General features: G+C 46.1%; 1 protein-coding gene across 4 annotated transcripts in view; it reads left to right on the forward strand.

Moving 5' to 3' along the window:
• XRN1 (5'-3' exoribonuclease 1) overlaps positions 1-12,603 on the forward strand; it is a 118,013-nt gene extending 105,410 nt beyond the window's left edge. For all 4 annotated transcript variants that reach the window (XM_040428062.1, XM_040428063.1, XM_040428065.1 and 1 more), the window contains 3 exons: positions 2,206-2,323; positions 2,853-2,998; positions 11,512-12,603. In XM_040428062.1, coding sequence (XP_040283996.1) covers positions 2,206-2,323; positions 2,853-2,998; positions 11,512-11,790 — 543 coding nt within the window. In that variant the 3' untranslated portion in view covers positions 11,791-12,603. The remainder of the gene's footprint in view (positions 1-2,205; positions 2,324-2,852; positions 2,999-11,511) is intronic.
• The last annotated feature ends 2,652 nt before the right edge of the window (positions 12,604-15,255 follow it).

Here is a 15,255-nt window from a genome sequence, read left to right on the forward strand (position 1 = left end):
CCCCCACTCGGGTGGATACGGGACACCGTTGCTCGAGGGCCGACGGGACCAGTTTTGTCGACCCTTCTGCCCGTGTTACTGGTCTGCGCCTGATCACATTGGGTTTTCGCCCGCTTGCCAGGCGACTCCAGCAGGTTCGCTACTGTCTGCTCCTGGCTGTGTTTCGTCCAGGATCTGTCGTAAGACTTAGGGTTTTTTGTCTGGGGTTCTGTGGGAAGCTGTGCATTCCCCACTCTGAATTTCTCTCCCCATGGTTCTGTCTTTTTTCCAGTCCGGCCTGGACCTGGGACTGGGGCTCCTTTACTTGAGGTGTCAAGTGTCGGCGCTGTTCTTCCTCTTCCAGCGTTCCCCGGCCCTCTGGGCCTGTCAAGACCTTCTTCCTCGGAGTGGCTCTTTGGTTCCTCTGTACTGTCCTTCGGTACCGCCCTGGGGACTATATACTGAGCTCTTGGCGCTCCAATCTTGTCCTTGGAGCCGTTACAGAAGTTCTCTCTACCCCTTCAGTCCTGTACGGTTGTGTTTCCGTATCAGTCGTGTCTCTGACGGGTGCCTGAATGGCCCCTTTTTGTTATGAGCCTTCTGTCTTTTCCCAGGACAGGGCTGTTCTACATCCCGTTTCTTTCTTTCTTCCTTCCTTCCTTCCTTCTGAAGGTGGTGTTTGCCTTTCGCTTCAACACTTCACCGATTTGGACGTTGTTTGGGCCTTGCCGTTTTTACTTGGAGATCTCCGACTCTTGTCGACGTTCGGCCTCTTGGGTTTCCAGGAGGTCCGTGCATAGGGTTGACGGACTCCAGGGTGGTTTTCCTCCGCTTTATCAGATTGGCTATTGCTGAGGTTACCGCACCAAGGGCAGGATTCTGTCTTTGGTGTCACCGTTCATTTCACCAGAGCGGTCGGTGCCTCCTGGGCCGGAGGCATTGGGCTTCAGCCATGCATTTGGGCAAGGCGGCCACAGGTCTTTCTTGCACGCCTTACCGAGTTCTACAGGGTGCATACTCTGGCTTTGGCAGATGCTGCCTTGGCCCGCCTGGGTCTGCAGGCGGCGGTTCATTGATGTTCATTGATGCCTTTCGGGTGCTTCACCTTGGTGCTGTGGTCCCTCCCCCTTTTGAACGTCCCAAGGTCTTCTGTGTCCCCCCAAGGAAACTGAGCGAGAAAACGAGATTTTTGTATAACTTACCAGTAAAATCTCTTTCTCGCTCTTTCCTTGGGGGACACAGCACCCACCCATTCATTGTTTTTCTCTGCACGGTTTCCGAGTTTTTGTTACCAGTTGGGTAGTTGGCTTGTTGGTTCCTTGTTGGACTTTGCCTTTTCTCACTACTTGGACACGCAACTGGCAGTCTCTCTCTCCAGGCTGAGGGTATAGCTGTGGAGGAGGGGCTTAACAGTTTTCACTTAGTGTCACGCCTCCTATGGAGATGAGCTATACCCAAGGTCTTCTGTGTCCCCCAAGGAAAGAGCGAGAAAGAGATTTTACTGGTATGTTATACAAAAATCTCGTTTTTTTTCTCCCAGGCTGTGAGCTCTGCGTTTCGATTGGACAGCGCTACAGCCTGGGAGAAGGAACGCCCAGGGTGAAACAGGGCAGACTCGGCCTAGTAAAACCAATTCAGTGAAGATACCGGAGGACACAGCGGGCGACCGGAGCGGCGCCCAGGGATAATAGTAAGTGCAGTGAGATCCCTGGGCACCGCTCTATGTAGCCTGATAATTATCTTGCAATGTTTGGACTGATGAAAGGTCCTCTTTAAGAGCAATCGGCTCCTGAACTTCAAGCTCCTATTTCGCTAGGAAAAGTTACCATCCCATTTAGAACAGGTTTTAATAAAGTATGTGAAGGTTTAGATAAACATGAATAGTTATCTCGTGTTTCTGTAGTAATATAGTCACAAATGTAAAATGGGTCTCATTTCTCAGAGTCTTTTAGCAGAAAGTCGGCCTTGTTTCCCTTTAGCATCCAGTCAGATCTCCTCTTTGTGAAAGCTTCACTGCAATTAGTTGCTATTGGGCAGCAAGTCCAGTTTTACTGCTGGATGATAAATGCTTTTGGTCACACATTTATACTACAGAAAGCCTTCTATGTGCTTCTCTCTGTGTTGTCAGCGATCCAGCGTAAGCATTCACATTTTGATGTTGATTAAAAAGTATGTTCTGCAGATCTTCTCCTGAAGACCTTCTGTCTTTTATTGTGTTTTAATCAGGGCTCACTTGGCGCAAACTTTGCTTTGCCGCCCCCTCCACCTCTATTTACGAACTATCAGCCTCTTGGGGCGAGTATACCTTCAGGACCGCTGCCAGGAGTGTTCCCCCAGTCCGCACGTAAGTTATGGTGGTCAAATGGTTTAGTTGTAATCTGAGCAAAGGTGGCTATACACTTTAGCTGTTGGTAGACCCCCCCCCCTCTTCCCCTATACATGTGCACACTCACCTCAGTTGGGCCATACATGTATTCTCAGTAGGCAGTGGGGGACAAGTCACTGCCAGACACCTCTCATAATGACCACCAAAGATTGGGCATGTTGAAATTCCACGACCTTGCTCCTTCTTTCCCCTGACATCTGCCCTTTTAGATGATCGGCCAACCTCTCCAAAATCTGCCGTTTTGGCTGACATTTGTTCAAGTTGTATGGCCACCTTAATTTATCCAGTCGTTTGTCATACTTTTTATATGGGAAATTATTTGACTTTCATAATATATCACTGCTGACAGAATTAGTTCTGTTGCAAGTGGAACATTAATGTGTGTGTGACCGAAGGGAGTAGAAAGAAACTGTCAGCAGGTCTGTAGTAAAACTGCTATACCATCTAACAGCAGATTCAGTAATAGAACAACTTTTTGTTTGTGTAGCCAATATTATACCTTCCGCCCCTCATATGTTTGGAGGCGTTTCCTGGAGGCCGACAGTACCACTTCATAATAAAACCTATTACCACGGATCTTACCCTGGACATATTGCGAATGCTGGATGCCACAACCAATTCATACCACTACAGGTAAAAGCTTCATGTTCATATTTCAAAAGACATGTAAAATAGCGTGAATAAAGCTGTTATGTTTCAGTCTTTATACAGGATCACCAATCCCCTGTTAGGGTCCATTCACACATCCGTTGTTTCTTTCCTGATCTGTTCCGTTTTTTGCTGAACAGATCTGGACCCATTCATTTTCAATGGGTCCTGGAAAAAAACGGACAGCTCAATGTCTGATTTTTTTCAGGACCCATTGAAAATGACTGGGTCCAGATCTGTTCAGCAAAAAACGGAACAGATCAGGAAAGAAACAACGGACGTGTGAATGGACCCTTAGACTAAGACTGGGTTCACACCTGAGCGTATTCGATAAGCGCTGTTTACAGGCGTTTTTATCTGGTGTTTTTGAGGCGTATTTTGGGGCGTTTTTGGATTTTGGAAACGCGCGTAGTACGTGCGTTCTTGCTATTGACCACAGAGGCGTACAATGAAAAACAGAGGTGTTAGGCGCGACAATACGCCCCAAAGAAGCTCCTGTACTTCTTGGGGCGTAGGGCGTTTTACAGCGCGTTCGTACGTGCTGTAAAACGCTCGGGTGAGAACCATGCCCATAGGGAAACATTGGTTTTTGCCTGTTGAGCGTTTTACAGCGCGTAGGAACGCACTGTAAAACGCTCAGGTGTGAACCTAGCCTAAAGTTTTAACTTGCTGGCTGCAGTAGGCATAGTAGAAGATTAGCAGGTCTCATAAATTGTCACTTAACCTCCTAACAGTCACATTAAAATTGGAAAAACCCACCCAAAAAATGTTTTTATTGCAGATTTTTAATATCTGCAGTAAATCTTGTTGGCGCACAACTCGGGGGACACAATTACATTTTTACCCTCTTAATTTTAGCCTTAAGGACCAGTAACCTTTCCCCCCTACGTGTTTTAGCTTTTTTTTTATTTTTTCTTCTAATTTTTTATAAAAAATTTTGTGGGATTAGTTGTAGGTTTTTTAGAAACCATTTTGGGGTGTATTATGTAACTTTTATTTTATTTTTAAGCAGCAATTTTAACATTAATTTATTGGAATTTTTTTTACGGCTTTCACTGTTTGATATAAATAACATAACGTTATTATGTGGGTCATTGCAAACATAATAATGCCAGATTTCTATATATTTATTTTTTCTCTCCTCCTGTAGGCTGTCAGTTCCCCAACAACCCAGCATCTCATCCAAACTGAGGGCTCATGCACACGACCGTATGTATTTTGCGGTCCGCAAAAAATACAGATGATGTCCACATCCGTTCCGCAAAATACAGAATGCAACAGCTGGCCCCTAATAGAACAGTACTATCCTTGTCCGTAATGCATAAATTCGGACATACGTAAACGGAGTGCACAGGGAGTAACTTCCTTTTATCGCTGGTATCATTGGGGGACACAGGACCGTGGGTATAGCTTGCTGCTGCCACTAGGAGGCGACACTAGGCTGAAAAAAGACTTGGCTCCTTCCCTGCAGGCTATAGCCCCTCCAGCCTGGAGAGAGCATGTCAGTTTTTAGCTTAGTGTCGTAGGAGGCAGACCCCCTGTTATTGCTGGCTGTTATTTTTTAGTTTTATTTTAAATTTTAAATTTTTATTTTCCTTTTTAGGTTGGGGGTCCAGGGCTACTAAGAGCTCTGCATCCCCGGGAGGCTGACCGGTGACGCTCTGCCTCCCACAAGAAGACAAAGTGGACTAGGAGGGCTTGACCTTCCTGCTCCCCCCAGCCATAGGGCAACCTGTTCCTGCCCTTCAACCCGGTCTCTGTCACTTGTGCCAGGGACTGAAGAGGTGGCTCTGCTGGTCCATGTCACAAGGGTGAAGAACACAGATGAAGGCAGGTGAGTAGTCCGGAGTGGGTAAGTATCCTCAGCTTCCCTCCCCTCCCCCTTGGTCACCTCGTCAAAATGGAGGACCTTCTTAAAGTGGGCCATTCCCCGGTGAGGGCCCCACATTACCTCAGCCCCTGAGTTAGGTCTGGGCTTCTATCCATGTCTGGTGGCCTGGGTTCCCCCATTATACTCCGGCGAATCTTCTAAGGGCGCATCCCTAACTTTCTGCGGCATCACCTTATCCGGCCTGCGGGGTGAGCACCCGCGGCCGGTATACATCCAGGGCGCTCGAGAGTGCCGCTCCGGACACTCCGCTTCCCGGCCGGTTCGGCCGGGCGCCGAAATTTAAGCCCCGGCTTCTCTTTGGGGCTACTGGTACTCGGCCCGCGCGTTTTTTGCGGCCCGCGGCAGGGGGACGCAAGCGGACACATCCGACCGCAGATTGGAAGGTAAACTCCCAAGTCCCTCTGTTATACCGATTGGCCATGCGCCGACTTTATGTCCCGGCTTTGCGGCCTACTAGGCCGCAACTTCATTACGATTATGGAGGGGGCGGGTTCGTCCTTTAGGCGGGAATTCTCCCTGACTGGTGGTCCCTCCTCCCCCAGGTGCCAGCTGAGCTCCACCTTCGGTCCTCTAAGCTGGGTTAACCCTTTGTGGTAAGCCACATTTTTGCAGCAGGCACTGGATATTCCAGTGTGCCTTTCTGCAGATCAAATGCCTTAAGTTAAAAAAAAAAAAAAAAAAATATGTAACCTCTTATTCATTTTGCGGGGTCATTACCGATAATCCTGCCCCCCTCAGCCCACATCACCGCAGGACCATCCTGATGGTGTGATACCAGACTGGCCCATGTCCTATCCGGTCAGTGGAGGATTGCTCACCGTTCCCAATCCTCCCTCCGGGGTCGTTTGGTTGATAAAGGACATCTGAAGAATCCCTAACCACCCTTCTGGGTCGTCTGGTGGATATGCCACCACCTGTGCAATCCAGTGGAGGACCCCTGTAATCCCAATCCGCCCTACCGGGCCGTTTGGTTGATGATACTCCATCTGCGCAAAATCAAGGGAGCACATCTGAAGGATTCCCAATCCGCCCTCTGAGGCCGTTTGGTTGATGATACTCCGCCTTCACAAATCCAGGGAAGCACATCTGAAGGTTCCCAATCCGCCCTACGGGACCGTTTGGTTGATAATACTCCACCTACACAAATCCGCCCTCTGAGGCCATTTGGTTGATAACACTCCACCTGCACAAATCCAGGATAGCACATCGGAAGGATCCCAATCCGCCCTACGGGGCCGTTTGGTTGATAATGCTCCACCTGCGCAAATCCAGGGGAGCACATCTGAAGGATTCCCAATCCACCCTCCTGGGTTATTTGGTTGATAATTCCCCACCTGTGCATTCCAAGGGGGACCTCTGGAAGTTCCCAATCCACCCTCCGGGGTCGTGGGTTGATTAAGTACCGCCCACTTAATCCAGTGAGCGGTCCTGTAGAGGTGCCGATTCCACCTCCTGGGTGGTTTGATTGTTGTTTCATCACCGACACAGCCTGCATCACCATGGCTGATGCTGAGAGGTAGAACAGTGCACGAGCGGGCCAGAGCAGGACATGTTTCCTCCTCGGTCTCCTCCGCACCTCCTCCCTTCCTCAATAAGGTTATATTCAGAACCAGGGTTTGTTCTGAGGAAAGGGGGGGGGGGGATCTGTTCTGCGGACTCTGATATGAATCCAGTTCAATCTTTTAGTATTGCATACATACTGACCAGCTGTACTGATGGTATGCATTACCCCCTTCCTTAAGCATTGCACCACTACTGAATAGGTGGACTGACTGCACTAGCACTGGTCTCAGTGCCAGCCATTCGCCTCCCTCCTTCCAGACTTGATGGAATTACCGTTCCACTGAGTACAGTACTGGCAGTATACATTAGCCTCTCTCATAGGGGACGCTATGGCAATATTACTGGTGGCAGTGTTTACCGTAAGCATTCCCCCCTTACATAAGTGGAGGAATTTCTCTTCCTACCGGGTACAGGACTGATCATATGCATTACCCTCTTCCTTAGGGGTGTAATTCTCTACCATTGAGTTCAGTTCCTGCTGGGTGCATTACTCCCTGCCATAGGCGAGGTTCTTGTGCTAACTCAGGATATGGTACTTCCTGTATATTTTTCTCCCCTTCATAGGAGGAGTAATTACACTTCCACTGAGTTCAGTGCTTACCGTAGGTATTTCCCCCCTCCATGGAGGGGTGATTACACTACCGTTGTATACGGTTCTGATTATCTCGCTACCCCCCTTCCTTGACCGGAGGAGTGTGCTACTACTGAATACTATTCAACAGTCGTGGCATTACCCCCTTCTACAACTAACGGGAATTCGCTAAGCATCTGGCATGCTTTATTTCAACTAAGCCACGGCACTAGATGCCTTGCCTTCGTTCAGGTGGGCCGTGGCAACAGTCGTCACTGTTGGTGCCTTGTACTTTTCATCTAGAGACCTATGGATACTGCCACTGAGTACTGTGGCTACTCCCATGTTGTATACTCCCTTTTCTTCCGGTGCTGGTTGGGGGCGCAGATGTGTCGTCCTTGTGCCACCACTCTTCCTTATCTAGGTGAGGGTGTTTTGCTGGCAATCTGCAATGGCAACTACAGAGTGTTCTTCTAAGCAGGGGAAGCTTTCACACTAGGGCCGGAGATCGTAATCACGGCAGTGGGACACCCCCCTCGGGTAAGGGTTCTACCCTGGCACTGCTTCGGCGGTCGCTCCGATTCAGCCCCCTTTATTCACGGAGTACCTCAGGATGGCTCTACTTAACTGAGACAGCATGGTCCATGCTACTTCTGGGTGACCTTATGCCTCTCCCTCGATTTTTCGCTGGGGGGGCATGCTGTAGCTCTTACTGTACAAGGAGTATTTGCACCCCCACTACATACTAGGGTTCCTACTGCACAGTTCCTTCGTCAGATGACAGTTTCTACTGACTCTGGAATCAGTATCCTCTACGGTGCGGCCTCCTCCTCCTCAGCCGGAGTATGGCGTTAGCATTACCCTTGTGGCTCCCCTTGTCCGGACTCCTCCTCAGGCGGTGTATTGCATTACCAAGAGATTCTGTAGAGTGTCAGTCTCTTATGGCAATGGGCTTTAGCCCTGGCCTGTTAATGGTCTATACTACTGTTAATTGACCGTTGCTCTGACAACTGTTATTCTGGTGTCATCATCTCGGGCTTGCATTGACATACATGCCATAGCTATCAGCACCTTACTTTGGGTGCGCTCTTCTGGGTAGCTGAGTCCCTGCGGCACTTGTCTACCACTACAGTGATACCTTTCCTCACATATGATTACTGTCTGTGTCTCCTCAAGCCGTTGGTGGTCTTTCCTTTCACTGTTCATTCCGGGGGTGGACTGCGGGTCCCCCCACACTGGGCAGAGCGGGTGTCTTCACGCCTTGCCACCACTGGTGGTGGTTTCGTTCCTGGAACGGGACACCCTTTTTCTTTCCTGTCCTTCCTCTCGCTGGACATGGCTGGCCATCTTCCCCTTCGATCTACTTGACCGGTAGCTCTGGGTTGTACGGCTCTGGAATCCGGATTCTATTTTTTTTCCACGAGGAGTATTCTCGTTTCTTGGTCATCTGCCCATCCAGGCAGTGTCCCGCATGGTCAACATTTATCACTTATGGGGCTTTCCATCACCGGTGATGCTCACCTCGTTTTTTGCTTCTACCTTTATCCGAGGTATTGGTTCTTGGCCTGCAGTTGGGCACGCCTGGCTCAGGAATTTTTTTCTCAGTAGATTCTCTCGCTAGAAGTCTCACCACAAGCCCGAAGGCTCTAGTGACATTAGTCTACCAAGTTACCGCTTTCTCAGGGGTGTCTTTTTAACCAGAGGAGGACCCTGCGGACCTAGATTTTGGTTCTGCTTTCACAGTTGTGGCCAGCAGCCGGCTTTGTCCCAGCCACCTCTGGGGCTTCCCTCTGGGACCTCTTCTTCTTATCCTTTTTTTTATTTCTGGGAAGGCGGCGTTCCGGGTGGCGGAATCTTCCACCCGGCGGCTTTCCGAGTTGATTGCGCCTTCTTGTACGTACATTTTTCCAAGTCATCTACATCCAGGGTTAGGGCCAGGTACCTGGTTTCGTCCAGACGACCGATGGGTCGTTTGGTGGCGTTTCAGTGAGGAACATGTTCCCTCTCTGTGAGTCGTCTTCCCCTCTTTTTATTCTGGGAATGTGGCATTCCTGGGGGCGGGCTTTTCCACCCAACGAATTTGGGAGTTGGGAGTACCTTTCTTGTAAAGTAAGTTTTTCTTATCAGGTACTCGCATAAGGCAGTGCTCTGCCCATTACCTTCCTTTTGCTGACTGTAGTCGTCGCCTTCCGCGTCGACAGGACGTTGTTTTCCCTTCTTTTTCCTTCTCCCTCGCACTCGAGAGAGAGCTCTCCATCAGAATGTATTCGAGCTCTGAGGTTTGCTTGTCCATGACTGGCTCTTCCGCCGTGCAGATTTTTACCTGGTCATTCCTGGAGGTCCTTGGAAGTGCTCGATGGTCTCCAAGGGGTGTTCCTGGTAGATCCGTTGGCGGCTGCTTAGGCATTCCGCTCCCGGGGCAAGACACCGCCCAGCGGAGTTCGGAACATTTAACCAGCGGTCAGCTCTTCGTGCCATACATGTTTCACCCTGCATCAGCTTCGCGGTTGTATACGGCAGCGCCTTGGTTTTCCTGGCCCCCGTTCACCAATTTTTTATTTTTTTTTGCCAGGTGCTTTCTAGATAAACACCAATCGTAGATAACTCGCAAAGTGAGTATGCGTACTAGGCCTGTACACCAAGTATCAACACCAAAAAAGGAGGAAAAGGCAAAGCACGACTAACCATATATATAAACTTTATTATGGTTCCCAAAAAGGGGAAAATCCGATAAAATACAATGACATACAATACAATGGTGGATAAAAGACACACAGGGTGGGAAAGGATCACAAAATGGACAACATGAAAAAACAATTAATGAAAAAGGCCAAAGAGATACTAGATGATTAATAAATACCGAAGTGGAAAACGTGTATCAATGACCTCGCCATCTAGTATCTCTTTGGCTTTTTTCATGTTGTCCATTTTGTGATCCTTTCCCACCCTGTGTGTCTTTTATCCACCATTGTATTGTATTGTTCGTCATTGTATTTTATCGGATTTTCCCCTTTTTGGGAACCATAATAAAGTTTATATATATTGTTAGTCGTGCTTTGCCTTTTCCTCCTTTTTTGGTGTTGATACAGGTGCTTTCTAGGCATCGCCAGTGCGGCTCCGGGCTTCCGGGTCTCGCAGGCAGCAGTGCATTTAGCATCCTCGTGACTGCTATTCCATGGGTGTGGATCTTTTTCCCTCCCCGTGGACTTCTATAGGACGTCCCACTGTCCTGTGTCCCCCAATGATACCAGCGAGAAAACGAGATTTTGTGAAACTCACCTGTAAAATCTTTCTCGCAGGGTTCATTGGGGGACACAGCACCCACCCAATATTTATTATTGTTGCATCTCCTTTACTTGGTACATGTTTTCTACTGCTCCTACTGCTTGTGCACAAACTGACATGCTCTCTCCAGGCTGGAGGGGTATAGCCTGCAGGGGAGGAGCTAAGTCTTTTTTTCAGCCTAGTGTCGCCTCCTAGTGGCAGCAGCAAGCTATACCCACGGTCCTGTGTCCCCCAATGAACCCCGCGAGAAAGAGATTTTACAGGTGAGTTTCACAAAATCTGGGGTTTTTTTTTTTTTTTTTTTTTTTGCGCCACCTATTGAAATGAATGGTTCTGCATACGGTCTGCAAAAAAAAAAAAACTGAACGGACATGGAAAGAAAGTACGTTCGTGTGCATAAGCCCTGAAGGGTAGGGGGTGGCTGCTTTAGCTACTCGTATCTCTGGATAGGTAGCAGCTAGAGATATGAGTTTTGTATTGCTTGAAAGCTGACATTCCAATCTTTCAATCAATACCAGCAATATCTTCTGTACATGGGAAGATATCCCTGTTAGAAATCGTGATCGTAGTGAATGCAGCTGAAAGTAAAAGCAGGTTTTACCACGGTGATATCTTCTGCTTATGTTGTGCTAATGCTGTGAGAGAGGTATGAGCAGCTTAAGCAGACCCCCTGGACAAACAATAAGGAAAAGAACAATCAGCAGGTGGCGCTATACAGATACATTTTATTGAATAGCTCACGGGCTACACTAAATGTTTAATTACCGTATATGCAATTACAAAAGTATTTAGATCCAGGTGCTGGTGTGGAAAATGTAGACTATGTTTTGTGACAACCCCTTAAACTTTTATTCCTGGCATTGCAATTGAAATCCTATGTCCTGAATGTCAAAATTTACTATATCTTAAAGTGAACTTCGATTAAATCATTAATTGGCTTTGAAGATCATTCAGGAGAGGATGGGATGGAGGATGAGCTGATAAATCGGTTTACACCCTTTTGTGTGCAGTGGTTCAAATGGATGGCAGTCACTTGACTTGTAGATGACAATGATGTAGTGCTTTATATGGAAACATTGTACCATTTCTTTCTTATGTAATCTGGTTTTATGTGGACCGGTAATCTCAGCTTCATCACAGCAAAGATGTAATTTTAGATGTACTCTTGTTCTATTGTTTTATTTGAAGGTAACGAAACAAAGAGCTGCTATTAATAAGAGCACGGAGAACGCGAGCACATCGTCAAGTAGTGAACAGAGATTGGTTCCTGATGTCGCCAGTCATCCTCCATCAGAAAGTTCTTCTGTTAGTGTGACTTCTCCACAAGCCGCTGAGCAGTGCGCGGTGGAAAAGTCTGCGACGCCTTCCTCTGGGACTCCACGTTCTAAGTCAAACACCAGCTCAGCAAGCAAGCGGAAACCACGGAAACTAGCAGTGAATTTTAATGTCCCTAAAGCTACAGAATAAACTTGACTTTCAGATTTTCATCATCTGTATTACCGCCTTAATATTGCTGTGTACAAACGGCATGAGCTGCTGTCTGCAATTTTAATTTTTTTTTTTTTTTTTTCCCATCAGTGCTTGTACTTGATTGTCCCAACATTTATAACCACTTGATATACCTTTACCATTTGGCCAAATCTCAACTGAAGCTGAATTATAAAGCGGCACTTGGGTGCATCACTTTTTTTTATCCTTTTTTTCTTTGGGAACCTGCACAGATTTTTTATTTTTTTTGATTATTAGACATTTTTGTGGTCTCAAAAAATCCTGCATACATCAGACTTCTAATGAGTTGCTTAGGTTAAATAGTCGTCCCCCCCCCCCCCCCCCCCCCCAGGATTACAGTATGGATGGACTATCCTTGGGAATGGCCTCAATATGATGTTGGTGGGTGTCCCACTCTCTCGGCATCTCTGACGATCAGCTGTTTGAAGGTGTACTTAATGGGACAAGGCTACTATACCCAGAACATCTGCTATTATGTGTTTGGAACAAGATAAAAGATGTAGAGGCCATGGCCTCTTCAAACAGCTGGTTGGAGGGGGAGCTACAAGTGGGACCCTCACCGATCTTATTTTGATGCACTATACTAAGGTTAGGCCATCAAGATTTTAATCCCAGATTGTGCCCCTTGAAAATGTATGCTCTCACTAAGTAATTTGCTAAGAATACATTTCTTCAGTAACTGACGGCAATCATGACGGCTATATGATGCTGCACAGTTGGTAAATATCATAAACACTGTGATCCATCTGCCATTTAAAAAAAGTACTTGCTTGAGGACTGATGGTGTCCACATTGCAGTAGCCGTAGTACTTTCTCTTGACTGGAGCTGTTTTCACCCAAGCAGATCCTGTACATGCCTCCATTCGAGAAGGCTCATCGGCACAATGTCCCCTATTAATGTGCCTGTCTCCTGACTATCACACAGTGTGGATGTAGCATCCTCTTCAACCTCTTTTGCCCTGTGTAGGTTGCAGTACTATTATTTCTGCACTTTAATACTTTTTGGGTCATTTGTTTCAGATATTTTTGACTGGGGAATGTATTTGTAGCATCTGCTGATTTACAGTGTATTTGTTCTTAAAGGCTATGAACACCATTGGGGGCATTTTTGTATTATTTCATCCTCGTTTGGGGCTAAAAATATATATTTTTAATTAGTCTTTATTTAAAAATATTTCAGCCATTTCCCTGTATATCTGTGGGTTTCTGTGTATTTGCAGAATAGTAGTCCCGTCAAACAGCAGCTCTGGCTCCATGTGAAGCTCCTATCTCTGAACTTATAGCTGAAATAGCAAACTGATAAGAATAAGAATTTAATAAGTGTTTATGAGCGGTCTGTTTTGAGATAAGGAACACAGACTTAGCCATCACAGCAGTTGACGGAAAGCCTGCTACTCTGCTAATACACACAAACTCTGTACAGGGATTTGTAAATCCAATTAAAAAAATTATATATAATTTTTAAATTTAAAATGAGTAGAATGCAATTATAAAAATGTGTCCATAGTCTTTAAAAGACCCTACTTAAATTTTTATGTCCCCAATTGATGTTCATCTGATTTTTCATAAAATGCCTTTCACTATAATGTCACCTCCGTTATGAAGTGCTGTATGATGGAGAATACCTAAAAATTTTATTAAGAGTTTCTTATGTAATCCTTCTGAGGCTTTTCCACTGTTAAGATGATGTAAGATTGTTTTCATGAACAGTTTTATTCCCCACAGTTATTTTTTTAAAGCCCTGGACTTTTTCATTGGGTCTTCTATAAAACAGTATTTTATTAAGAAGGGAAGTCTTTTATGTACCCATTTCTCTAGTTTCTAATTTTTTTTAAACTAGTTTTCACTGTATTTACAGTGTCTGGTCCCGGCGTTTCATAGTGGCATTTGTCGGTAATTTTGTGTAAAATATAACGTGCAGTTCAGGATTCATGGCATGTCGCTGTTCTGCACCATGGACAAAAACATGTTTTAATTTTTATAAAAATAAAATGCTGATTGCAGAATTGTACACAAATATATATATATATATATATATATATATGCAATGTTCCAATGTTTATTTCGAATGTTCATTTTATTTTACAAAATTTTATTTTCCTATGTTTATATAAAATGTCACATTTGTATGGCTATAGAAACCTTGTGTGTCCATCAACCACAAGGCAAACTAGATGTAGGCATTCTGCCTGTGTACACATAGATAGCTGGGTGGAGGGTTTGTTCGCAGGGCATCTCCTTCGAGAACTGTAGGCTAGCACCAGCCTAGCCACATAGTGTCTGCTTTCCCTCACTGCTGCTCTCTACACCACACAGCTGTAGTCACTGAGACAGCCAATAAGCAGCTGCTGACACATAATGACTGCCGAACATTCTGCTCATTGGCTGACTGGTGAGTGCCCATGGCTCTCATGTCGTTTAGGGCTCATTCACACGATCATATGAATTGGTCCACATCTGCTCCGCTATTTTGCGGAATGGGTGTGGACCCATCCGTTGTTCTTTTCCTTGGCCTATTCTTGTCCGCAATCTCAGACAAGAATAGGTCTTTCTATAATGGGTCTTCTGTTATGCAAATTGCGGAACGTGCACAGGCGGTGTCCGTGTTTTGCGGACTGCAAAACACAGCACGGTCGTCTGAATGCACCCTTAGAGAGCGGCACTGCTACAGCTGAGACATAGCAGTGCTGCAGAGCAGTGGAGGTGCAGTTATAGCATCTCAGTGCAGTGTCAGATCTTATATGCATAGTCTTTATCTATGAGATGTGACCCTGCTCTACAAGGTTATCATGAACATCCTGGAAGAGTAAATTAAATTTTTTGTAACTTAAACTCCGTGGCCATCCGCAAAGTGTGAACTCTTTTACCTTTGCATTGGACCTGCCACTGTGTTAAAACGATCCTGGTGCCCATGGCTTTAAGATAAATACATAAGCAAGATCCAAAGAGAGACATAGTAGCGGTCACTAAGAGTTCAGTTCAATAATGACCCCTTTTGGTAAACCAATATTAAATGACCATTGACCTAAAGCTCTCGTTGGACATGATTCATAACTAGCCATTAGATTTGAGCAAAGATTCGACGTCGTACAGTATTAGAATGTATGGGCTCCGATGAGCCGACGTCTAGTACCTTGGAACAGAAGCAGAGTTCGGTTTCAAGTTTTAAAGTGGTTTTTCACTTTAAAAATCAACTACCGAAGTTATTCAATGAAGTCATTGGAGCCCATACATTCTAATACTGTACAGAGACGAATCTCCATACAGTATTATTCCGAAGTTGGAGCCTTTTGGGGGTGTTTCTTAAACTTTAGGTTTTTATTAGTAATGCCGAGTTACATTCACAACTGTAACGAAAACATATGAGTGGTTTTACAGTACGTGTGGTCCACACATGGATCCAGCAGTAACTAAGAGTTGTAT

This window comes from Bufo bufo, chromosome 4 (genome assembly GCF_905171765.1).
Source record: "Bufo bufo chromosome 4, aBufBuf1.1, whole genome shotgun sequence".
NCBI classification, from domain to species: domain Eukaryota; kingdom Metazoa; phylum Chordata; class Amphibia; order Anura; family Bufonidae; genus Bufo; species Bufo bufo.